This window comes from Lacerta agilis, chromosome 5 (assembly GCF_009819535.1).
Source record: "Lacerta agilis isolate rLacAgi1 chromosome 5, rLacAgi1.pri, whole genome shotgun sequence".
In the NCBI taxonomy this organism is placed as follows: domain Eukaryota; kingdom Metazoa; phylum Chordata; class Lepidosauria; order Squamata; family Lacertidae; genus Lacerta; species Lacerta agilis.
Window position 1 is genome coordinate 87,469,872 of NC_046316.1, and position 25,160 is coordinate 87,495,031.

Genomic DNA, 25,160 nt, shown 5'->3' on the forward strand with positions numbered 1-25,160 from the left:
GTCCCAGCTCCTGCCAACCTAGCAGTTCGAAAGCATGTCAGAAAGTGCAAGTAGATAAATAGGTAGTGCACCGGCGGGAAGGTAAACAGCGTTTCTGTGCGCTGCTCTGGTTTCGGTGTTCCATTGAGCCAGAAGCGGCTTAGTCCTGCTGGCCATATGACCCGGAAAAAACTGTCTGCGGACGAACGCCGGTTCCCTTGGCCTGTAAAGCGAGATGAGCACCGCAACCCCAGAGACGTCTGCGACTGGGCTTAACTGTCACGGGGTCCTTTACCTTTACCTTTATGCTAACTAGAGAAACACAACTGCCCTACTATAACATTATACATAGTACGAATATACCTCGGCAGCTGCAATGTTTTAACTGCATGGCACCCTCAGTTTCCATCTGCAAACATTTACATACATGCGTGTTAGAGATAACTTGCATCCATTTCCCTATGTTTCCTTTAACTTCAGGAGACTCCATTGAGAGCATGAAACCCTGAGAACAAGAGCATTAGCACCTTGATCTGACAACATTTTTGGGTGCCTCCAGAAGGTCAGCATTTTGCAGAACTCGTCGGAACCTGGAAATTGCCACAGTCGCTTCTCTTCAGTTCTCTAGCACTAGAGAGGGGGTTTGCACCCCTTTGATTCTGCCACCAGAAGAGCTGCCTCAGTCTCCCTCATGTCATGGATAGGCCAGCCCTGTTAGGAAGTCAGCCATCATCACTGCATAAAACACTGAGGGAGTGCTGATATGCACAGAGAAAGCACATGGTACAGGCCACTTGTGAGTGCACAATTTCAGAATGCAAGCAGAGAATCACATGGTAACATGTATGTCAAATACTCCCTGCCTGTGAAAAGTAAGTGCATTTGAAAAAAGGTTTCAAATCTTTCTTTCTTTCTTTCTTTTACATGAGTGGAAATTTTGTGTTTTCACTTTATTTGAGAAGCGTTGAATGTTTGCTATGTTGCAAAGCAATCACACAAATCTAATTAGGGAGAACAGTGTCTTCATCATAAGTTTTGAACTGACAGCCTTCTCAGACTTATATAGCTAGTGTCATATTCCTCCCCTCCATGCCTAGCTGTACGTCTGTTCCTTATGACAAAGCAGCCCTCAAATACATCACAACAAGTGATGCATACGGTGTGAGCATTCTGAATATTTCTCTGTGTGTAGTATCCAACTCCTGCCTCTATTCATTATCTGCTGGAACTGAAATGAGAGCACATTTTTAAAAGATTGAATGCCATCAGCCTCGCAAAAGACACGGAGAGATAGCCAATGTTCATGCTGAAAAAGTTATTATTTTATTTTTGCACGGGCAAGATTGTGCAAGAGAATATAACTCCAATATTGCCACTTGGCTGCATTATAAAACACAGTATCTCCCTGCCTGCCTTAAGTAAAAACCATAATAATTCTGTTCTGAACTATTTCACATTGCTGAGAGGGAAAGGGAACAAATTAATTTACCATCTGCAGAGAACTGTTGCAGTGCAAGAATGCTGCGGACAACTCCAAGAATTCCATTGTTGAAATAGAGGATATGACACTTTCTTGCAGCAGTTCCCCCCCTCCGTTCTGTTAAAATGATTTTTTATTTATGTATACCGAATCATAGCCTGAGCTGCAAAATCTTTATAAAAGAAAATTGCAATTGTTGTTCTGCATTTGCATAGAAGGGACGTGGAGTTTCCCGAAACCCAGGAACAAAGAAAATCCTTGGCATGTTCCAATTGAAAATTCATTTCACAATAATCTATGAAAGTCTCCAGCGGGTCTGATCTGACATCTCTGTGACTTATTATCAGCTATTCTTAACGCTGTAGACGTTATTAAACCCTGATCTTAGTGTGGGTTCAGACTCTGTAGTAAATTACTGCTGCTTAAATCTGATCAGGATCGCTGCTCCGTACAGGGTGAGATGCCACAGGTCTTCCGCTCTTTCAACCGATTCTCTCTGCCACTACAAAAACCTTACAGGGACTAAGTGGGTTCAGTCCATTCTGAGCAGCCAGGAAGCAACCCAAACAGCAATGCCCGTTGCTTTGATCCTATTACACTGGCAATGAAGTCATTCAAAGCAACAGCACAGTCTATGCCCATCAATCCCCTAAAAGCCCACCCACCCACAGGCTGCATGGGCAAAGGTAGGATTATGTCCTCTCAGGGCTCAAACATGCTGGGTGACCTCAATCGTTCCCCATAAAGCATTCTCTAGAAATAAAGGAAGTTGTTAGCTGTAGCAGAACCAGTGGGGGGAGAGAGATGGAGAAGGAGGGGGACGAACATCTGAAATACATCTATATATAAAAACCCTGCCCTCTGCGACATGCAGAGACTACACAATGCAGCGGTGCCTTTTAAAAGTTCAGTGCTGCAATGGCATTATTTATTTTGTGCACACCCACCCACCCGCCACACAAAAAGCCAACCTGTTAGCTTGAAGAGATTCCAGCTCTCTTCCCTGCTGCTGTTTCCAAGCCGCCACCATCGCTTCAGTGCAAAAGGTCCATTTGAGAAAAACCAAACAAACAGAGCAGTTTTAAAAAAGTGCCTCTAGACAGCCTTTTTTCCCCACACAGCCTCCGGCAAGTCCTGCCTTGTTTTGTCTGGCTGGCTGGCTGGAGTGTCGCTGGTGGTGAGGCGGAGGAAGCAGGCAGCTGTGTGGAGAGGGCTGGACTCTCTCTCTTTCCTCTCTTCTTCCAGCAGGGATGCACTGGCTGCAGAGTGCCGGACGGTGCTCCCTTCCAAAAGACAATCCCTGGATTTGGGTTTAGCAAGCGGCTTGGCACAGGGGGCATCCTCTCAAGAGGGCTTAAGGGATATCCCATGTACTTAAAGCACCCTGGTGCAAGGCTTAAGACTTCCTATAGGCGCATACTCTCCCTGAATCAACATTTATTGCTGCAATTGAAGACACCTCCAGCAGGATGAATGGGTCTCTGCCATAGGTGTCTATTTTGTATTGTATTTTAAATATATGTGCCGGGCCTTCTCCATGTTTTCCCTGGATTTTGCTGTTTGTACATCGCCTTGAGACACTTGCATAGAAAGTAAATAATAAGATATGATGGTGATGATGATGTTACAAAAGTTGGGTGCCACTCCCACTCCCTGCTGAGTGGTAGCAAGATTTCAATGGGTTCCAGGCACTCATCCAGGGTGTGTGTTCCTTTGGATCAGTGGTTCCCAATTAGTTACCAGTAATTACCGAGGATCCCTTATTTTTCAAAAGCCAAGCCACAGACCCCCTACTTCTGAAAATTTTGATAACTCTATGGTAGTTACCTGTGCAAAGCAATTTTCTGAAGAAAATGTGGGGCCCTAATAAGCAAAGTATTTTAGGTATACAAAAAAAACAGACAATAAAACAGACATTTTTAAAATGATAAGCATGTGAATCCACCCCGTGGAGCAAGCCATTTGCATTCTCTCATGCTCTCTCATGCCCCCTCCAATTGCAAGAGCCTCAAGAAACTGTGTTAGGGGTTTTAGCACAATCTCAGCTCATTTGCCACCCAGCAACTCTTTCACAAGTTTTTCCCCTGCCAGCAAGCAGGCCCTGGTCATGAGCAGAGGCTGGGAGAGCCATGTATCATCATTGTGGCTTTCTCAAGTGAGTCCACTGCTTTGGATAATTGAGTCACAGCAGAGCCTGTCGTAGCTTTAAGAAATGTGGTTTATTCACCTATTTACAACTACAGTCTGCATGGAGGGAGTCCAGATCTTACAGCATGGTCATTTCAAGAGGGGCTTGTTCCCCACAGCAGTGCAGCCCATGGAGTCTAAGGCATCTCTCTCCCATCCAGCCTTCAGCCAGCCTGCCCAAGATGGATTCCATTCCTTCTTTTCCACCTTCTTCCAAGAACACCTTGCTAAAAAAAACCTCTTTTCCTGCCACTTCAAACACACACCCCATCACCTTGGCAATATCTGCCTACCCAGGCCAAAGGATTCCTCTAAGATGGGCCATCAACGTATTTTGGCTTTGTTCTTCACTAGCCCGGCCAGACTGGTTTGTATAAGCCAGCCCAGGGATTCCTTGCCTGGCACAGTTCAGCAGCTTGGACTTTCATCCATATCCCAATTAATCAAATCCTACCCTCCCCAATCTATAACGATACTTTTTTCTACTTAGAAAAATATCTGTACTGCTTAAGGGAGGGAGGATCTAATTATTTCTCCAAGGTAAGCATGCACTAACAAAAAGATTTTTAGCAAGGGGTGAAAACAGTACAATGAAAATGCTCCTTAAGAGGAAGGGCTCTTAGAGTAGATTTAAGCATCTGCAAATGTTGCTGGGTGCTGTCTGGGAGGCAAAGCTATGTCCGCCTTGGGAGGAACAATGTATGCCATTCAGCTTCCGAAATTCCTCTGCCTTGCCCATGGGCTCCTCTTTACTGCTGCTACCCTGGATTACATTTATGATTGTGGCCCGATTTCTTCTGCTTGACCTCGTTTTCTGGACTCCACCTGTTACAGTGAGGTGGTGTTGTGTGCGAGCCTAAGCCTTCAAGGTGTTTTACCTGTTGTTCCCACCTATCTCCCAGAGCAATGCTGAGCCCAGTCTCAGTAGTAAAATCCCTTTCAGTGAAAACTGGGCCATCTAGAGTCAAAGAGAGGGCAGGCTTCACCCTTGTCGCCAAAATGTTATCAAGCAGTCCTTTGGAGCGAATCTTGGCTATTCGAAAAGAGGTGAATTTTGGAATATAGATATAAGCTAAACGTGCTCCCTAGCCCTGGTGATTCCAGCGATCAAAGTTACAGGGAATTAAGCAAGCTTCTAATTGCTGGATCCCACCCTGAATTCTGTTTCTTGTTTACAATCACAAGTGACACAACGATGGAAAGGAGCTTGTGTGTCGATGCTGGCATTCCACCAGGTCTTGAAGGAGATCCTCTTATCTCCAGACCCAAACCTCCTGTTTAAATGGCTGTGATAACTGTTGCGCTGTTTCAATTGGATTGTTTTACTGCGCAATTTCAGCTGCAGACATTTTTTTTTAATGTTATGATGGAATTGTTTTATTGCATGACTCTATTTTGCAACTGACTTTATACATGTCAGCTGCTTAGAAGCCATAATGGCAATTAAGCGGTATAAACAATAACAAAGAGCAATAATAAAAGAGAGACCTTTTATCTCTGCACTGTGCTTTACAACAAACATGATGATTGACTTCACAGCTCAGAAAGGTAGGCCACTCTTCGTTCACTTTTACAAATGAGGCTTGGAGATAATGTCTTGCTCTAGGCTGTACTACTAATGTCTATCCTTGAGGTGGGCATTTAAGCCCAGGCCCCCTAAGATCCTTAATCCTAACATGATTCCTAAGGAGTCCCAATGAAACTCAGTGAATCTTACTTCTGAGTCAATTTACCCAAACCCACACATGACACATTTCCAAATATTATCCACCAGCCTTCAGGGGCAGAAGTTCAAAATCCACAGGAAAATAATTTAAAATGCCATAAAATGCAGCCACAAAATCAATAGAGACTTGGATCATACAACAGCACTCCTCCCTTCTAAAGACGGCATACCTGAGCGCTTTTACTATGGAATAAATCTCACAGAACTCTCTGGTGCTTACATCTCAACAAAGCTGCTTGAGTTCCTACTGTAAAGAGACATCAACATACCTGCCCGAGCCATTTTCTCCAGTTTTGCGCACTCCCGGAGGAAATTGTAGTAGGACTTCATTTCTCCTTCTGTTATCCGGACGGTGGAGAAAGGAGGGTTTTCACACACATGCTTCCTACATCTGTTACACCAAGAAGCCATTGAACAAGCCGGCGCGAAACTGGCTGTCAGACACCCACCCCCTTACCATGCTTCCCTGACAGTCGTCAGCTTTTACTCATGCCAGCTTTCAATCCCTGCGGATGACTTATCCAGCTTAAGTTCATTCAAGGTCGTTTCAACGTGCAGAAATCTCCCCGATGCCATTGGCCGAGGCCTCGATAGGCTTATTGGTTGCACTTACTTCCTCTCATTTGTTTTAAATATCAAATCCATGTACTTTCATATTGACGGAAGGGGATGGCTGTGTGGGAGTGGCAACCTGGAGTACAGCTCCTTCCTGGCATGGTCTCCTTATCATCCATTGATTGCTATGGCTTGCAGCTAAGTTCAGGATGCACCTATACAAATACCGCTGTGCATCTCAAAAAGGAGACCATTGACTCTGACCTTGCATCATTTCTACCTGGAACATCTTCTCTCCACCCCGCTCTTGTTTGATGATGCATCATAAAGCTCGTGCTCTTCACCCAAGGACATGACAGCGTTTGTCTTGGCGTTGCATTCTGTTCTGGCTCCATAATACAATAAGCCTCCAATAATATGAGGAAGAACACCGGATTCATTTTTGCATCTATACAAAGCAGGCCAGTGTGCTGGAGCCGGGGAAAAGGGAGGGGGATATGCAGATGAAGAGGTGGGGCTATGCAAATAGGAGGATGTTTGACTTGTTGGGGTTGCCAAATAAGAGAGTTTAGTGACCCATCCCTGCCATTCATTCCTGTGGGGGAAAGCTTCCCATCCACCCTAGACAGATGATGACTTTTTTTTTTTTTTACAGACATGGATTTCCCCCCCCCCCAGGTGTGCAGAGAATGCCCATTGAGACCACACACCTGGCATGTTGACAGACCTTTTCCTAGTTATTTAGTGTCAGGAGTGAGCTGGCAGTAAATCACACCATGGAAGTGGGAGTTAACTCTTTATTAATAAGAGTTAAAAGTCAGCTCTTTATTAACTATTTGCACAGACTTGGCAGAGTGTCAGACCTAATGAGCAAAGCAGCTCATTCCCGGTAGGTCTTGTCCCATGTGTCAGTTGCTGAGGCTAAAAGTCCCCGCCTCCCCATAGCCACCTAAGTCCCCTCTTCTCCAGGGTTTTCCCAAGCAACTGGAGACTGTGCCTGTGCCTGCATCAAGACAACCTCTCATCCACCTTTTTCAAGTCTCTTCTGGTTCTGCGAGACCAGGGAGGAGGGGAGCTTGTTGCAGTAGAAGGGGGAGATTCTGTGACTCTTCACCAGTCAGACTCATCTCTGCCTCTTGGCCTCCCTCATCCCACCCCTCTGCTTCAGCCTCTGCCTGTGATTCTGAACTTCTCTCTGCCACAGACTCCCCCAGCTCCCCCTGTCCCTGGGCATCTCAGTTGACAAGAGGATTGTGCCTGTGTTGAATCCATCCAGCAAAAGCTGCTGGCATTGACTTTTACTGCACTGTCTTCTGATTTAACACCATATGTCAGGGTCCAAAATAGCATTAGCCTGATTTGCTTAATGAGATTTTGTCACTGTCAAGATGGGCATTTTTCTTTTCTTTTCTTTTTTTTGTCATCACCATTAATTATCAGACTGAAGAGCCACTACTAGGGGTACTATTTAACTTTGCATCCGGTGACATTTTAAGTTCAGTATGCACTTACAGTATGCTTCTGAGTATCATCTGATGGAAACTGCAGGAGGAGAGAGTGTTCTTATGCTCAAGTCCTGCTTGCAGGATTCCCACAGGCATCTGGCTGGTCACTGTGAGAACAGAATGCTGGACCAGAAGTTCTTATTGCCATGTAAATACACAAAAGTTGTTATGTTGCATCTCTATTGCACATTCTACTGGGGACTCAGCACCACTGAATTACTTATTTATCTGTCTATCTGTTCCATTTATATCCTGCCCAGGACAGCTAACAACATAAAATACGATGAAGGAAATTCATCCAGACTTGCCATGCGCACTATGCCTGCTTAAATTCCACCTTCTACAAAAGGTGCCACGGCCTCTTTTGCCACCCTGTTCACAATGCAACTGAATTTTCTGTTAAAGAATGAAGAATTTGTAGGCAAGCCGTAATGGGATTTGACAACATCTGACAAACCCCCAGGACTGCGATTCTGGTTCATGCAAAGCAGAGCACCATACAAAACAATGCAGAGGAAGGCGGCTATAATAAGCCTTGTAAAACAGAGCCCCACTCAAAATTGCAATTTTACATTACTGTTGCATTGTAAAAAAAAGGGGGGGGGGTTGGACCCTTGGCAAAAATTCATCATCTGGCATAAAATATGCTTTTCTTTTCTAAGGCCCCAAGTGAGAAGCCATGGTAGCTTTAGATTATTAGGTGGGAACACAATATACCGAGTCACGCCAACAGCTCACTTATCTCAATATTTACTAAACTGACTGACACAGGAGTCACTCTACATTTTGCCATCCCGAAGTACAAATAATAAGTGTTTGAATTTAGGAGTTTATCTTTTGCAAAAGTTACATTGCACTTCGTAGCTGCCAGCGGTGATGTACTTGATCCCATGCAAGAAGTTCTGGCTTGAAGTAGTACCAAAGCTTATCCTACAAGGAATAATTCTGTAGAACTTGTTTCTTGCAAAGCTTATCTTATTTATTCCCTTTACAATTTATAACACTTTGGATGAAAGTGTCTGGAACACAAAGCAAATTGTGAAATAGTGGGGGAGACTGGTAAAAACCTGATCAGTTTCTCAAGCTTGTTGGAATGCAGAGCAATCTGTCATTAATTTGTCATTTTTTCCCCTCTCTCCACCTTATAACAGATCAATAGGACAGCTCTTATATATAACTCCGGTGCTTTGCTGACAGCTCCTGTGTAGCAACAACAGTATTGATTCCCTTCAGACATGCAAAGCTTCAGTGGCATTAAGAAGGGTAGCAGGTCTCAACTTCAAAAACGAAGGGAGAAAATATTTACAGTCCTTCTCTGTTGTTATAGGAGGGAGGTTTTTGATCGGCGAGGAGCAGCAGTAAACGGAGCCAGAGTAATCCTATTAAGAGGCTGACTTCAGAGCCAACACGTTGTTAAGTGTATTTTAAGCAACATTAATGTTACGAAATAGGTAGTGAGCTGTCAGCAACAAGCTTAAAGACCTGGATTCTAAGGACAGAAATAGATATTGTGATTTGGAACAGCGGCAAAATGTTGCAGTGTAGAGTGTTCAGGGTTCCTGTCAGGCATGCCCTCCATTCTGTTCCCCTCTCCATCCCTCACCCTAAAAGACACACATCATTAAATGATTTACTGAGCAGAGAGGAAACCTACCAAACTGTAGCTTAGAGTTACCTGTGAATCAGAGACCATGGTTTGCCTGTCTCCAAACAAACGATGAATGGGAACCAGAGTTTGTTCCTAGCTTACAAGCTCAGGGCTTGTTTGCAAGAAACAAACCACACATGTAACACTAAGTCAGCAATGTGATTGATTAAATGGATATCCAGTTGTTTCCCAATCGTGTTTTTCCAGGGGGGTACTACTTTTTCAACAACAACAATTAAAGATTTTTTTATTTTTAAAAAAACAAACCATACATCTCTGGAGTTTGTCGGAAACCAACAATGCAATACCTTAAAATAATTTTAAGTTAACACTACGAGGCAATACTGGCCAATCGGAGAGAAAAAATATGTCCAGATTTCTATCTCTAGCATCCCTTCCCCATATTTTTATTTCCTTTACTATCTTCTGCTCAATCAAGGTTTGGTATATTTGAAATCGCCACATCCCCCCCACCCCACTCCCCGGCTCAAGTTATTACAACGCCAGTGGAAGTTAATTCGGATTCCATCTTCCCCTCTCTCAGATTTTCAGCCGAAAAAGCTTCTTAGTTATTGATACTGAAACCAAGGAAGGGCTTTGTGCCTGCCTTCCGTTTGCTAAGCCCTGCTTTCCTTTCCCCCTTAGGTTAAAAAACAATAATGTCCTCCCCATCCTTCTCACCTCACCCTCTTTAAAACCTCAGCTGAGCTCTGAAATCCTGCGCCAAGAAATGCTGAAACATGAAGCTTGTATGGCTCATGCAAGCTGGCAATATTTTCTTGTTTTTCTTAATTTGCATAAATTGAGCCTACTGATCCTAATAATGGAGAGGAGTAGAAAGCTATGTTCAGCTGAAGACCTGGACAACTACCGTACTTCACCCCTCTCTGACCATGAGGCCTATTCTTCCATTCTATTAATATACTATTACACCGGCAGAGATGGCCACTGCCTAGTCTAATTCTTAATATCACTTGTTAGCTGCTCCTTAGACAAAAAAGACCTCCCAGGTGACTTACAACATTTTTAAGAGCCTAAGCAAAGGAAAAATGAAATTTATGTGCAATTCATAAAAATCCACAATGCTGCCCCCAAAAGCAATAGCAAAATGCACAGCTAACAATGAACAACATCACCACTGTCCATCAAAAAGCAGGGGAAAGAGGTAGGATTTTACCTGGCGCCGAAAAGACGTCTGTAAATACACCAGGCAGCCCTCAATGGACAGTGTGTTCTACAGACAGGGAGCCACAAACTGAAAAGGCCTTCTTCTTTGTCCTCCTCCTCCAAGCCTCCCTCAGAGAAGAGCCCCAGATGATGATCTAAGGGTCCAGGTAAGTTATTACTGGGAGAGGTATTCCAGAAGATGACTAACTCTGAATCCTTAAGAGCTATAAACTGTGAGAAACAAACAAGCCATCAAAGCTTAAGACACCCAGGATATTCTGCTCTGCGCCTGCTATCAATTTTTTGCACGTTCACGGTGCAGTTGAGGGAAACATGCAGGCAGCGCTGGCTCCAGATTTTGTGGGGTCCTTGGGCAAGTTCCCATCACCGGGCCCCTTTCCTGACTGGGGCCACCTGCTTGCCACTGTCTCCCCCTGCCCAGAAGGAGAGAAGACAAGGCAAGCAAAGGCTGCTTCTCCTTTTTTCTTGCTCTTGCCTCTGCTTGCAGAAGGCAGGTGAACAAGCCGGAACAGCAAGGAAGAGGAGGAGGAGGAGGAGGAAGAGGAGCACGGCAAAGGGGGTCTCTGGAAGGGTCAGCAATGGGTATGGTCCTCAGTGCTCATCTCCAATGCCAACCCGGCAAGCGCCCATGCTTCTCCTCTTCTTAGATCTGTCCTGACCCCTGTTCCATTCTGCTTGCAGTACCCCAATGCAGCAAGGCAAAGGAGAGCTTACCCAAACTGGAAGTTGTTGCCGCGGCTTCTTCCACATTAGCGCCAGAGGTCTTGTGCATCCTCTCTCTCTGCCAGAAAAATAGCTGCAGCACGCAGGGGTAGCGGTGAAGGTCTCATCATCGCCCCCAGCAAATGGGAAAATCATGCAGCCCTGTTGTAGTAGGCAGCAGAAGCAGCCCAGATGCGTTGCGTTTCCCTTGGCAACTGCCTGCTCTGCACAACTCACCCTCGGTTCCAAGGAAGGCTTTGTCAGAAGGTTTCAAAAACCCAGATCAGCACTTGGAAAGCCCTGGGCTCACCGCAGCTCTTGAGCCTTCAGTAACGCAAGGAACATCCAAGTGACTTGGTCAGGTAGGAGATTAAATACTGCACTATTCGGTTTGACAAATTACACCTGAGAACCAGAGGAATCTCTCCGTACGTATTAATCCCTGTTTCTCTTGCAAGCATGGCTCTAGGACCCTAGATGGGGTTGGAATGAAGCATTCAGGGAAGGAAAGTGTTTGGGATGGGGGCAAATTGTCTCCCTATAGATGTTGGACTCCACTACAACTCCCAGATTCCCTGACGACTGGCTGATGGGAGTTGGAGTCCAAAAGCATCTGGAGAGCCAGATGTTCCCCATCCCTGCTGTATTGCCTGAGCCCTGAAGAGACTGAAAGCACTGAAACAGCCTCTGTGGTGAATCTCCCAAGGTTCACATGTATTGAATAAAAACATGCACGATTTAGAGAGGGGGTCAGTTTCCACCACTGTATGGTTCAGACCACAGATGACTCTTCTGCAGTAGCCCACCTCTCTCCAGTTGTTATTATTAGAGCAACCACAACAAATGCTCATTGTATTTTGAGCGCAATCATTAGTAGCACCCATACCTCCAGTTAAGAGCAATTTTGGAGGTGTCCAAAAGAACAGGGCACTGGTGGAACCTAGCTGTTAATTTTTCCTCGGCCGTCCTTGAAACCTCCTTGACTCCTTCCTATTAAAACCTCGACAGCAGCACTCCTGCCTGGTCTTCCTTCCACAGAGGCACTGCGACTAATTATCATAACGAGGACAAAGCAAATGAAGCAGTCAAGCTGTTCTTACTTCTTGTGGGATTACCACTTATTTTCTCTCCCCCTGCCTTTTTCTTCCTTTCTTTGGTCTTTGCTACTGACTCTGCCACCTCATGAGAAGAGAAGACTCCCTGGAAAAGACCCTGATGTTGGGAAAGATGGAGGGCACAAGGAGAAGGGGACGACAGAGGATGAGATGGTTGGACAGTGTTCTCGAAGCTACTAACATGAGTTTGGCCAAACTGCGGGAGGCAGTGGAAGACAGGAGTGCCTGGCGTGCTCTGGTCCATGGGGTCACGAAGAGTCGGACACGACTGAATGACTGAACAACAACTGACTCTGCCCCTGTGCTTTTAAAACAGCAAAAGCCCAAATCAAGTGAGCGAAGCTTTTCCCGTGATTTCCTCTGCGTGCTGTGGAAAGGTTCACCAGGTCGATATCTACAGAGCAGGCTGCCAGTTGAAGGCACAGGTGTGTGGGGGGCCTGTTAAAAGGGGAAAGTGGCACCCAGCTCCTACTTCTGCAACAAGTGCCCTTGTCTCCTGAGAAATAAGCATGGATGGGATGGGTGGTGACTCAGCATCCAATGCTGTGGTGAATCACTGCTCCTGGGTGACTTAACTGGCTTAACTGAGATCATTGTTTACTCTTCAGGACCAGCTTTAATTCGGTGCTGCTCTCGGAGCCCACAGTGCAGGGCCCCGACTAAGGGCTAAAAGAGGAAACCACAGATGCATAGAACAATATGCAAGCTGACCTGAGCACATCCGTCTGTGCACGAATGCAGCACAATTAATAAAATACTTAGGCTCACGTTGATAATGTAAAGCACAGCTGCTAATCAAGGAAAGGCGGAAAGGCGTGACAGGGTGCAACTTGGCTTGAACTCCTGTTTGCTGTGCTGTCTGGCACACAGCAAGGAACGACAGTGCTGTATGAAACAAGACTATTAAAGATTTCAAACAAAGCCAGTTTTCAGGCACAGTCTGCAGCTTTCAAGCAACAAATGTAACACAGAAAGAGAATCGAAGGGTTGTTTATAGTGCTGTCGCTGCTGTGCAAACACATGAATAACAAAGCATATGACGTAAGAAATTTGGTAGACCTTATTTTTGTTTGGTTTTCCCAGTAGTAATATACGGAAGTGAGAGCTGGACCATCAAGAAGGCTGATCGCCGAAGAATTGATGCTTTTGAATTATGGTGCTGGAGGAAACTCTTGAGAGTCCCATGGACTGCAAGAAGATCAAACCTATCCATTCTCAAAGAAATCAGCCCTGAGTGCTCACTAGAAGGACAGATCCTGAAGTTGAGGCTCCAGTACTTTGGCCACCTCATGAGAAGAGAAGACTCCCTAGAAAAGACCCTGATGTTGGGAAAGATGGAGGGCACAAGGAGAAGGAGACGGCAGAGGATGAGATGGTTGGGCAGTGTTCTCGAAGCTACTAACATGAGTTTGGCCAAACTGCGAGAGGCAGTGAAGGATAGGCGTGCCTGGCGTGCTCTGGTCCATGGGGTCACGAAGAGTCGGACACGACTGAACGACTGAACAACAACAACAATTTTTGTTTTTGCTTCATCAAGCTAACAAGGCTATCACTCAAGAAACTGTAGACACACACACATTTTTCTGCCCTGAGATGAACCCAGAAAAAAAAAATCCATGCAGAATCCAAGGTTTTCAGCATCATGCACTGAAAAAGCCAGCTGTGATGGGCACCTATTGGCTAGTGTCTGTAAAGTCATTAACCTGTGACTCCTCCCCACCCAACTATCAGTCTTCCAACTATTTTTTAAAGGGTTTGTGAATATTTTAGCAAGATTTATGCACAAAGTATAAATACAAAATATATTCTACATGCTGTATCCAGAGCTAGCCCTGCTGGGAGCAAACTCACTGAAATTAATCGAGATGGCTAACTTTGGTACATTTACTGACAAACTCTCCCATCCCTAGTTAATGGCCACAAATGGAGATTCTTGTTCCAGCCCATCTCTTCTCACTGCAAAGTCTTGGAAAGACCAGCATTAATGAAAAGAAACCAAGGACACGAGCTGAAGTGCAACTGTCCGAGGGCAAATGAATGCAGAAAACAGAACTGGGCAGTAATTGCAAGTGATGCTGTTATTTTGCTCTTCCAAACGATGCAAAGAAGAGCCACCTCGGATTTTCCTTAATAATAGCTTCACTCCCACCCATTCAACAAAGAGAGATATAAATAAAAAGGAGGTAATTAACACCAACAAATGAAGTGAGCCATTTCTCCTGAATGTTGGCAAGGAGGAAAACACTTGATATTTTTAACAATGCTATATGCGTACTGAGAAGGAGTAAAGTTGTTCATGCTCTTAGGTGCCTAGAGTGTGATCCTTGCTTGCCAGCCAGGTTTGTCATTTTGCCTGCTGCTTGGAGTTGTATGCCTTGCAAAATTCTCCACCTAGGAAGAGTTATGGCCACTGTCGTTTGTTGTTAAGGGCTGCTGGGAGTTATAACTCTGTGCAGTGTAAACTGTGGTGCCCAGAATTCTTAGAGGGAAATAATTAGCGGTGATTGCAGCGGGTTTGGGTCCCTCCCAACTCTATCGTTCTATGATATGTGCTTCGAATGTGCTTTGAAAGTATGGGGTATGCAATGCATACCTTGAGTGGAGGGTTGTGGAAGGGGAGGAAGGCTAATGCTCTCCTTTTGTAGCCATTGGTCTATTCAAAATGCTCATCTGATTTTCTCCCTACCACAGGGGTGGGGCAGTCCTCCAGGCCTCTCAATTTGGGCCTGGATATTTCCCAGTCAGGCCACACCTTCTTATCAGGCCACACCTCTCACTAGCCTTGGTTCACACCATTCTTGAGTGGGTGTGTGTGTATATATATATATAGCCTTACTGTGTCTTAGAATTCTGATAATGACTCTTGTTTCCCTAGATGGAGGAAAGAGAAGAGTGTGTAGACACTACCCTACTGTACCAAGGTAAAATTTCCATTCCTTGCTCTGTCCACTTCTGCCTCTGGCCATGCCCAGAACTGGCACGTGGCTCCCAGAAGCCTGCTAAGAAGGCAATGTGGTCCCTGTGCTAAAAAATATCCGCGCCTGCCCTGAAAGGTAAAAAAATGTAGATCTCAAAAAGTGTACATTGGTACCTTGGTTTACAACCATAATCCGTTCTGGAGGTCCGTTTGTAAACCAAAACAGGTTGTAACCCAAGGTGTGCTTTCACCAATGGGACCTCCAAATTTTTTTTGTTCGTAATCAAAAAAAAGGGGGGGGGGGTTGTAAAAAAAAAAAAGTGCAAACCGGGACACGCTCTTCCGGGTTTGACGTGTTTGTAATCCAAAACATATGCAAACCAAGACATATGCAAACCAAGACACCACTTTATGTAGATCTACCCTTACTTTTGATCTGGAAATGCCATCCTATTCTCAGAGCTAAGAGTTTTATGATGCCATTGTAGTTATTGATTGTTTTCCTACTACCTTTGTCTCATTATAAAACAGGAATTATCCTGTGACAAAGACTTGAGAACATTGCATATCAATGTTCAGAACTTTCCCACGTTTTGCAGTGGGCGGATCTAAACACGGGGGGGACGGGACACTATAAATACCAGTAAGTCAGAAATTAGATCGTTTTAACAAAAGGAAAAAATCTCTATGGAAAATCATGTTTTAAAATGTCCTGCTCCCTAGCACCATCTGGTGTTGCATGCTTATAGCACATTCAAATCACAGTTTCTTTACTAACATAGAGCTGAGTCCAGAGTTGCTTTTCGAACTCTAGTTTACAGTGCAAAGGTGGGTGGAATTGGTTGTAAAGTCACAGAGCCGTAAGCCTGAGCAGCCAAACCACACCATCCTCCTACTCAGAAAAGAAAACATCCTGTGATGATGAGTTCCACAGAATAATTGAGAGCAGAAGAACTGCTTTCTTGGAGCAGAGCAGGTCAAGAATGCTTCTAGATGAACTGCTGAACATTCATCATGTTTGCAAAGAGATTAGACAATGCTGGTTATTTAAATGAACCTTCTAATGTTCTCAAGGAAGAATGCACACTCAGAATTACTTAACTCAAATCACTTAGAGAGCCAGTGTGGTGTAGTGGTTAAGAGTGGTAGACTCGTAATCTGGTGAACCGGGTTTGCGTCTCCGCTCCTCCACATGCAGCTGCTGGGTGACCTTGGGCTAGTCACACTTCTCTGAAGTCTCTCAGCCCCACTCACCTCACAGAGTGCTTGTTGTGGGGGGAGGAAGGGAAAGGAGAATGTTAGCCGCTTTGAGACTCCTTCGGATAGTGAAAAGCAGGATATCAAATCCAAACTCTTCTTTATGCCTTCACTGGTTAGTGATCCTGAGTATGTACCACACAGGACAGGAATGAAGCTGCTCCATCTCTGATCTGATGGCCATCACAGTTTTGTGGATTAATTGGTTTGAAGCAATTATGGAATTGCTGGGAGGGGAAAGCAGGGACTTCAACAGACCTTATGGAATATGCTCTTGTAAAATAGTGCTTGCCGCCGCACTGAAATTGCCTTTCAAACACATCACATCAGCCACCATAAAAGGTGCTCTTTTTCCTGACCTCTAATAAGCTGGTGCTGATTCAGCTATAACATGATTCATGGCTGACCGTGTCATTTGGGCTGGAGTATATCGCTAGGATATACTACTTAAAACACAGGCGACTGGTCCAGACAAAGAAAAAATAAATAAGGAGACGTTACAAAATAGGTCCCTTCCAATTTTGCATAAGATGTGTACCTTTTCACATTGCATTTTGCACAACCTGTAAACCAGTCTTCTCCAATAGCCGTAGTGCCTGTGGCTGATGGAAGATGCAGTGTAAGACACCCGTCGGCCACCAAATTGGGGAAGGCTATTGAAAAGCATCAGTGCACACTATTCAATGATTTAAGTTGTGATGGGTGCAAGAATGGGCTGTTCTATGCTTACTGCCCCATGCAAAGTGTTCACGCGATGACTAGGGCAATAACTGATATGTGGTTTTTTAAAATCACAAAAATAAACTGTTGATTTTATACATAAGTGCAGGCAATTGCAAACCCCATGCATTTGCAAGCCTAAGAAAGAAGCTTATAATTAAAGTTGCAGATTGTGAGAGGAAAATATGAATTCCTATGACCCACGTGGGGCGGGGGGGGGGAGGATAACAAAAAATGCCTAGATTCAAAATGCGGGTCAAAACTCATTCCCCAGCAACAGAGAGATGTCAGGGTTGAGCCAGATGAGGAGGAGTGGTGGCAAGCCCCTCCCCCCCCCCGGCAAGGCTGCACCCATGGAAGAACCTGGGGAAATGGAGGAGTTCATACCTGGAGAAGACTGGTGGTGGCACTCCTCAGAAGAGGAAGAGTCAGATGGAGAGGGGGAAAGACCAGAACAGGAGGAGGAAGAAGTCGAGCCAGAATCAGGCCCTTGTGAGGAGAGAAACCAGCAGGGCCCTTCCCCTCCTCCCTTCTCAGCTGTAGAGCGTAGAGCTGAGAGACGCAGGGAACAATTAGAGGCAGCTGCAACTTGTAAGAGACGTGGTTACAGGCCAGCTACTTAAGAAAGGCTGGCTGCTCCCTTCGCTAGCACCTGCAACTGCTATGCTGAGTGTGTGGTTGCTCTTGCTTGTTCTGTTCCTGGCTTGTTCCTGACTGACTTGGCTGTTCCTGACTTTGGCTTCTCCTGACCCTGTGCTGATACCTGACTTCAGCTGGCTTCTGACCCGGACTGTTCAACCTCGGCTTATCTGACTGACTGCTGCACTTCAGCACGCCAACTTGTTGGCGCCCTAACAAGAGAGACCGCAGTAGCAGAGTTTAAACTCACAAAAGTCAAGCAACAGTAGAGAGTTGGGAATATAGGTTGTTAGACCCTTTTATCCTGTTTAGTCCACTTACAAACAGCACTCCTCTCTTTCTGTTGTTGTTGTTGTTGTATTAGGGTATACTTCTGAGTAAACACTGTATATACTTCTGAGTAAACACTGGTGTTTCCTGCTTGGCAGGGGGTTGGACTGGATGGCCCTTGTGGTCTCTTCCAACTCTGATTCTATGATTCTATGCACAGGTGTTTGGGGGGTTGCAGGCATGGGGAAACAAATCAGGTAATGGTGTGCACAGCAATGTAAAATGTAACTTCAAATGCAGTGGGGGGGGGGGCCGAATGAGTTCACTGCATTTTAAGTGCTTGCCCCCAGTCTAACCTCCACCTCTGTGAAAGCAAATCAGGATAAGTGCTCAATAAACAAGGTCTCTGGAGGAGAACTGTGTGCCCTAGTTCATGTTTCAGGATCCTCTGCAAAGCACATGGGTTTTGTGGCAGATTCAGTGATCCTCTACGATCTACAGCACACAAGTCAATATGAAAACGGCTTCCTAAAGTTGAGCCATTTTGAAAGCCAATTAAGTTTGTCAATAAATTAGCTATTTGCAGGTGATCTTCTTTCATTCTTTAGCCAGCTGATAGCTCCTGTTCAAAGGAATTCTGTAATGCAACCAGCAGTCCATGAATTGCTTTCATCTTCTGTGCCCACTTTTTGATTTTTAAAAGTCAATGAAAGAGACATGCCAAACGACATCCAGATGTGGTGAAATGTAAGCTGTCCATAGCAAATCATCTGGAAACAAGAGAATAAAACCCACAGCATTTACAGATCACACGTAAGGCATGTCTATGACAGAGTGGGCAAAGTTCAAAGACAAATTTACTACATACAGCCCTTTAAATGGAACTGGGAGCTATTAAAATTGCTTCCATGGTGCTTCTAGCTTAGTTTTTTTTTTAAGAGCTGAGCAACCTAATTTAAAATAATTAGGCCAAGCTTTAACTGCAGGCAGTGCATTAAATAGAGGTGCCTGAATGTGCCACGGGTCTCAGGTTAACAGTGGCGCTGACATGGTTTGCAAAGACATGGCAAGGAATCACCACACAAATAACCTCTTGCTGCTCATGGAGGAGGCTAACAAAAGCCACAACAGCCTGGCTGAACGAGTTTGGGGTGCTGCCCAAAGTTTGACATCACCCCCATTCTCAAACTTCTATTCCTCCCTTTCCAACTGTAATGTAAATGCAGTTATGACGTATGCATAAAATCAAAATTCACATTTCTCAAATAACCCCACCTCTCAAGGCACACAAGTGACTACCTCCACTAAAAAATATCACTCAAGGCTGCAGTTATCTAGTGCTTACTATATTAAATGTATGTCAACTCCCACTGCCAGTGTATCCCATGTGGCTCAAGGATGAACACCACTGTATCTGAAATACAGGTTGGCCATGCATTTGCAGATAAGTATCTGTGTTAGAACTGGATATGGAATAACTGATTGGTTCAAAATTGGGAAAGGAGTAAGACAAGGCTGTATATTGTCTCCCTGCTTATTTAACTTATATGCAGAATTCATCATGCGAAAGGCTGGGCTGGATGAATCCCAAACCGGAATTAAGATTGCCGGGAAAAATATCAACAACCTCAGATATGCTGATGATACAACCTTGATGGCAGAAAGTGAGGAGGAATTGAAGAACCTTTTAATGAGGGTGAAAGAGGAAAGCGCAAAATATGGTCTGAAGCTCAACATCAAAAAAACTAAGATCATGGCCACTGGTCCCATCACCTCCTGGCAAATAGAAGGGGAAGAAATGGAGGCAGTGAGAGATTTCACTTTCTTGGGTTCCATGATCACTGCAGATGGTGACAGCAGTCACGAAATTAGAAGACGCCTGCTTCTTGGGAGAAAAGCAATGACAAACCTAGACAGCATCTTAAAAAGCAAAGACATCACCTTGCCGACAAAGGTCCGTATAGTTAAAGCTATGGTTTTCCCAGTAGTAATGTACGGAAGTGAGAGCTGGACCATAAAGAAGGCTGATCGCTGAAGAATTGATGCTTTTGAATTACCGTGTTTCTCCTAAAATAAGACACCGTCTTATATTTTTTTTCGCTCAACAAAACACAGTATGGCTTATTTTCAGGGGATGTCTTATTTTAACCGTGTCGCATCGGCACGCTGCATAGCCACGCCTCTCCAGGCTGTTTTAATGGGAGGTACCATGTCACTATGGCTTATTTTCGGGGTATGGCTTATTTTTGGGGAACGGCTTATATTTCGCAAATGCATAGAAATCCTGCTATGGCTTATTTTATGGCTATGTCTTATTTTAGGAGAAACAGGGTATGGTGCTGGAGGAGACTCTTGAGAGTCCCATGGACTGCAAGAAGATCAAACCTATGCATTCTCAAGGAAATCGGCCCTGAGTGCTCACTAGAAGGACAGATCCTGAAGTTGAGGCTCCAGTACTTTGGCCACCTCATGAGAAGAGAAGACTCCCTGGAAAAGACCCTGATGTTGGGAAAGATGGAGGGCACAAGGAGAAGGGGACGACAGAGGATGAGATGGTTGGACAGTGTTCTCGAAGCTACTAACATGAGTTTGGCCAAACTGCGGGAGGCAGTGAAGGATAGGCGTGCCTGGCGTGCTCTGGTCCATGGGGTCACGAAGAGTCGGACACGACTGAACGACTGAACAACAACAATCTGTGCTTCAAACACTGCAAGGTCCTCTATACTCTCTATTCCATCTTGTTTAGGAAGGAGTCCAGTTCCGCTGAAACTGGTGGGTCTCAAACACACACAAGTACTGGAGTGTGGAGAGAGGAGGTATACCGCATTGACTTTCCCAAATAACATTCCCATTAGGACTTCTTGAGTGCTTATGAGAGGACCGGCTACTACTACCCCCACTGCAGGTACAAAATAATTCTAAAAGAAAATTGCTATGTCCTCAAAGGAAAATGAAAGTATCTTCCCAAGAGAGTTCAAAACCAAATAAGGTAATTGAGACTTGGCCTATAAAGGAAGCTAGATATGGGTTTTGGAGTTAAGATAAAATGGACAGGGAGAGAATCTGTGGAGATGTCCCTTTGTTTAACTGCTTCAAACCAATTGGTTCAATAAATGACTGATTATGTCCACAGGAAGACTCCTATTTGTATCCTCTCTTTGAATCCTACAGGATGGAGATGTAAATTGTTGGACCCTGCATTTCTGCAACAACCAGCCCTTTGAAATTATTGCCATCCAAGAACATTGGGTACTAGGGGTTAATTTTATTTCTGCCCAGGACGAGCTCCTGATCCCATGAAATTTTATACAGTAGTTCTGCTTAGTGATTGTATACGTGTGTGTGTGTGTTAAATGTTGCCATTTTTAAAAGTATTTTGTTTATTTTAGATCTTGTAAGAAATGCATTTTTATTCATTTTAATTGCAATTTTATCCTACCTTTTCCCTCAAGGAACTCAAGGTCCTCTATCACTACAATTCAACAAAAACCCATGAGGGGTTAGGCTGAGAGGTAGTGGACAGGTATGGTATAATGTACATATGTTTTGGATGTACTTTCTTTTGTAAACTGCTTTGAATACCAATTTGTAGAAATACATAAATAAAAAAGTAATAATCATAATTTTTTTAATAAACACCCTCATATAAAATAAGTATTGCTTGGACATCCACCCACTCCTCAAATGGCTTTGTGTGGATAGATCCTTTATTTTTTTTATTTAATAAGATTGCCCTTTATTTCTCGAGTGCTCTGTACAAACAGAACTACTACCAATCAGTGCCTTTGCTTTCTAGCAGAAATCATCACCATTAGCTACTAGTAAAAAAGACTAATTAGACTGTAGATCTCTGGGCAGGGCTTGCTTTTCTTTTTAGTAATTTGCACAAGCCCTAACAACATGAAGGACTTTGCAAACAAACAGGCAAATAAATGAAAGGGGTAGAAAGATACCTGCTCAGAGCAAGGCTGGCACCAGAGGGTTGGCACTGCTGAGAACCCACCAAGATTCAAAGATTCAACTCCATTGCTTATCCCTGGAGTCTCCTGGCACCATTGCTCCCTGCTCACATTCCCTCTCCAAGTAAATGAGCAGTGAAAGGAACATGGAGGAAGAGCAGCAGCTTTCAACATCCATTGCCTCTCCCCCTGGGAGGTGGTCGAAAAGGAGAAGCAACTGAATTGACAGCTGCAGCCAAGGTCAGGAAGAGGAGGAGCAACTTTTTATTTAAATTTATATTGCATTTATATCTCATCCTTTCTCCAAGAAGCTCAAGGCGGAGTATGTGGCCCTTTCCACACTACCCTCGGAGCATCGCTGTGAGGTAGGTTAAACTGAGAGGTGGGCCAAGGTCACCCTACAGTCGAGTGAGGACTCGAACCCTGGTCTCTCAGGTCCTAGTCTGACACACCACACCTGCCTCTTGCCCACAGATGGGTAACCAGCGATAGATGCAAAAGCTGTGTTTTCTTCTATATGATATGGGCATGCCATACAACACATTGCATCTTCTAATCCGAAATGGACTCTTGTGGGTGGAAAATCTCTTCCCTTTGCATTCTCTTGTCAAATGTGCCAAGCATGGCGTCATGGCTCCCTTTCCAATGAGCCGACGGCATTACTGAGCTGTACAAGATGATGTGCATGCAGTAACCTCATCCAGAGGGGGAAGGGGGGGGGCAGAAAAATGATCCATCTAGAATTCAAGGCTGGGGCTACCCTCCGGCTTCCTTATTCCAGAACCGCTGAAGCGGCACAGATGGTTGGGAGAGGGAGAGGGAGCACCTGCGCTTCGCTTCCGAACGTTTCAACCGGTTGCAGTTTTTTAGCTTGACAAGACGACGCTTGCGGACGTGCTGCATTTAACAGCCAACCCCCCTCCTGCTCCCAAATGGCTTCGCCTTCTAGAATTCATCTGCAATAATTATTCATGCATGTGCAACCTTTGCACACATTCTGCAAATTTAGCTCAGTAGGACGAAGCCAAATTTAGCACGAAAGGAAAGGTAACCTCCAGAACCTTTGGTTACAAACCCAAAACCGCACGGATCGCACCAGGCTCGCTTAAGTGCACCACTTGCAACAATTAGCCAGGCAGAGCTGAACGTTATCCGGCTAATTGGCGAAAGTCACCGACCATATTTGATGGCTCAAGGCACAGAAGATGCACGAGGAGGCACCACCCCGCCTTCCCTCTGGGCCCTGGGGCAATGCACAGATGTACCAGGATGCCACGCTCACAACCTCCCCAGGTGTAACACTGACACACCAACGCTTCCTAGCCTTTGTGAGTGAGCAGCATGGCACCATCGCAGCCCTGCAGGGAGGAGATCCCAACACACCCACAGAAATAATAATAATAATAATAATAATAATAATAATAATAATAATAATATAGAAGAAAAAAGCAGGTAGACAGAGAGAAAGAGATGCCTTCCTTACCCACATGGGTGATGACCGTAGCCAGCCGCTGGCTCAGCTCCTGATACGACATCTCTTCTTCTTTGAGCCAAAAAAGCATCTCCCACCGAAAGGACCACACAGCATCCAAGAGAGGGAGAGAGGAGGAAAGCGCCTACCCACACCCCACAACGCCCCCAAGATGTAGCAGGAGCGGCAGGCGGCTCAGCCACAGACACGGCGCCTGGGCCACTCCCACTGCGCGCAGGATCCTTCCCGGCTGCCGCCGCCGGGCTTCGTAGGTCTTACACCGGCTTCGGCATTGGCCGTCGCTGGGCACATCCTGAGCGCGCTGGCCCGCCCCTCGCTAGGTCCTCCCCAAAGCGCACAGCAGGCGCCGGGGGCATCAACCTTCTGCCCCCCAAATCTTCTTGGCACACTGAACCCTGGTGCCACTCAGCCGGCTGCCCTGCGCCACCATTCCTGGATTTCAAAATCACTAGTAGTAGGAGACTGATAAGAATAAGAATAAGAGAGCTGTTCCAAGGGAACCCTAAGGCTGCTAGACTGGGAAGAACAGGCAGCAGCAGGCTTGTGCAAGGAGATCTTTTGGACCCAGGGCCCCGGAATGCATTTCCCCCGCTTCGCTTTTCTTAGGCAGAGGCATCAAGCGTCTCCCTCGCGCCCCCCGCCCCCGCCTCTCTTCCTCCGCCTCCCAGCTCCACCTTTGCTATTAAAGGGATGGATGTGGGTTAGGCACTCAAGGCTGATGGCTACGAAGAGGCAGGGAAGAATGAGGAATGAGGAAAGCACAAATGTGATCGTGGACGCACGCGCGGGTGCGTGGACGGAGAGAGAGAGAGAGATGCCTAGGGAGGAGATCAGGATCTTCACGTTTGCTGGCAAGGATAGACATGTACCAGGATTGTTCTAATTCAGTCATTTCTTAAGATTCATGAAATAGGCACAAATCACACTACTGCATAGAACAGACCACTAACGATACAAATTAGCCTCTTGCAAGAGGGAAGGCGTGCAGGAAAATGTACTTCCTTTCAACAAAGTGACATTGGCTAAGGCTTGGGTTGTTTTTTTTACCCTTTGTGTGGTGGACAATTCATACGTGCAGTAGTTAACTTGCAGGAACAAAAAGGCATACAGCCTACGGACCACTGCAAATGTGATGAACTTGCTGCACAGAAAAACTTCTGTGTAGAAAGAAAATGTTGTTGTTGATGATGATAGCTAGCATGTACAGGGTGGGTCCTTTAAAAGAGGCCCCGTGGATACATAGTACACATGTTCCACGGGGCCTCTCTTAAAAGACTCACCCTGTATATATCATACATACATACATACATACATACATACACTGCTCTTCATCATAAGATCTCAGGGTGGTTCACAGAACATTGTAGAGCACTTAAAGTGTTTTGCATATATTGTTGTTTAGACAACAGTGCTCTGATATTATTCCTGAAAATATATAAAATATACAAAAAAGGGCAGTCCTGTAACGTAGATCAAGTTGATCATACAGTCAACACACATGTACACACACACACACACACACACTATAATGCAGATAGGAAGGCTGGGGCAGTGACTTGCCTAAAGCCATCTAATGAGTTCATAGCAAAAGTCAGGTTTGAACCCGGAAAGTCCCAGTTCAAATAGGGACAGCCAATATGTTCCCCTTAGGATGCTGACGGACTCTAGCTCCCACCAGCCCTGGCCAGCATAGCTAATAGTTAGGGATGATGGGAGCTGTAGTCCACAACTGGAGAGCCTCACATTGGCAACGCCTCCACTATGCTATACGACAGGCATCCCCAAACTGCGGTGCTCCAGATGTTTTGGCATACAACTCCC

At 45.2% G+C, this 25,160-nt stretch overlaps 1 protein-coding gene across 1 annotated transcript in view; it reads right to left on the reverse strand.

Annotated features, from left to right (window-relative positions):
* The window catches only part of MCF2L2 (MCF.2 cell line derived transforming sequence-like 2), a 168,831-nt gene extending 145,083 nt beyond the window's left edge, over nucleotides 1-23,748 (reverse strand). Inside the window, exon 1 of the mRNA XM_033150739.1 lies at nucleotides 23,331-23,748. Coding sequence (XP_033006630.1) covers nucleotides 23,331-23,409 — 79 coding nt within the window. The 5' untranslated portion in view covers nucleotides 23,410-23,748. The remainder of the gene's footprint in view (nucleotides 1-23,330) is intronic.
* Between the last annotated feature and the right edge of the window lie 1,412 nt (nucleotides 23,749-25,160).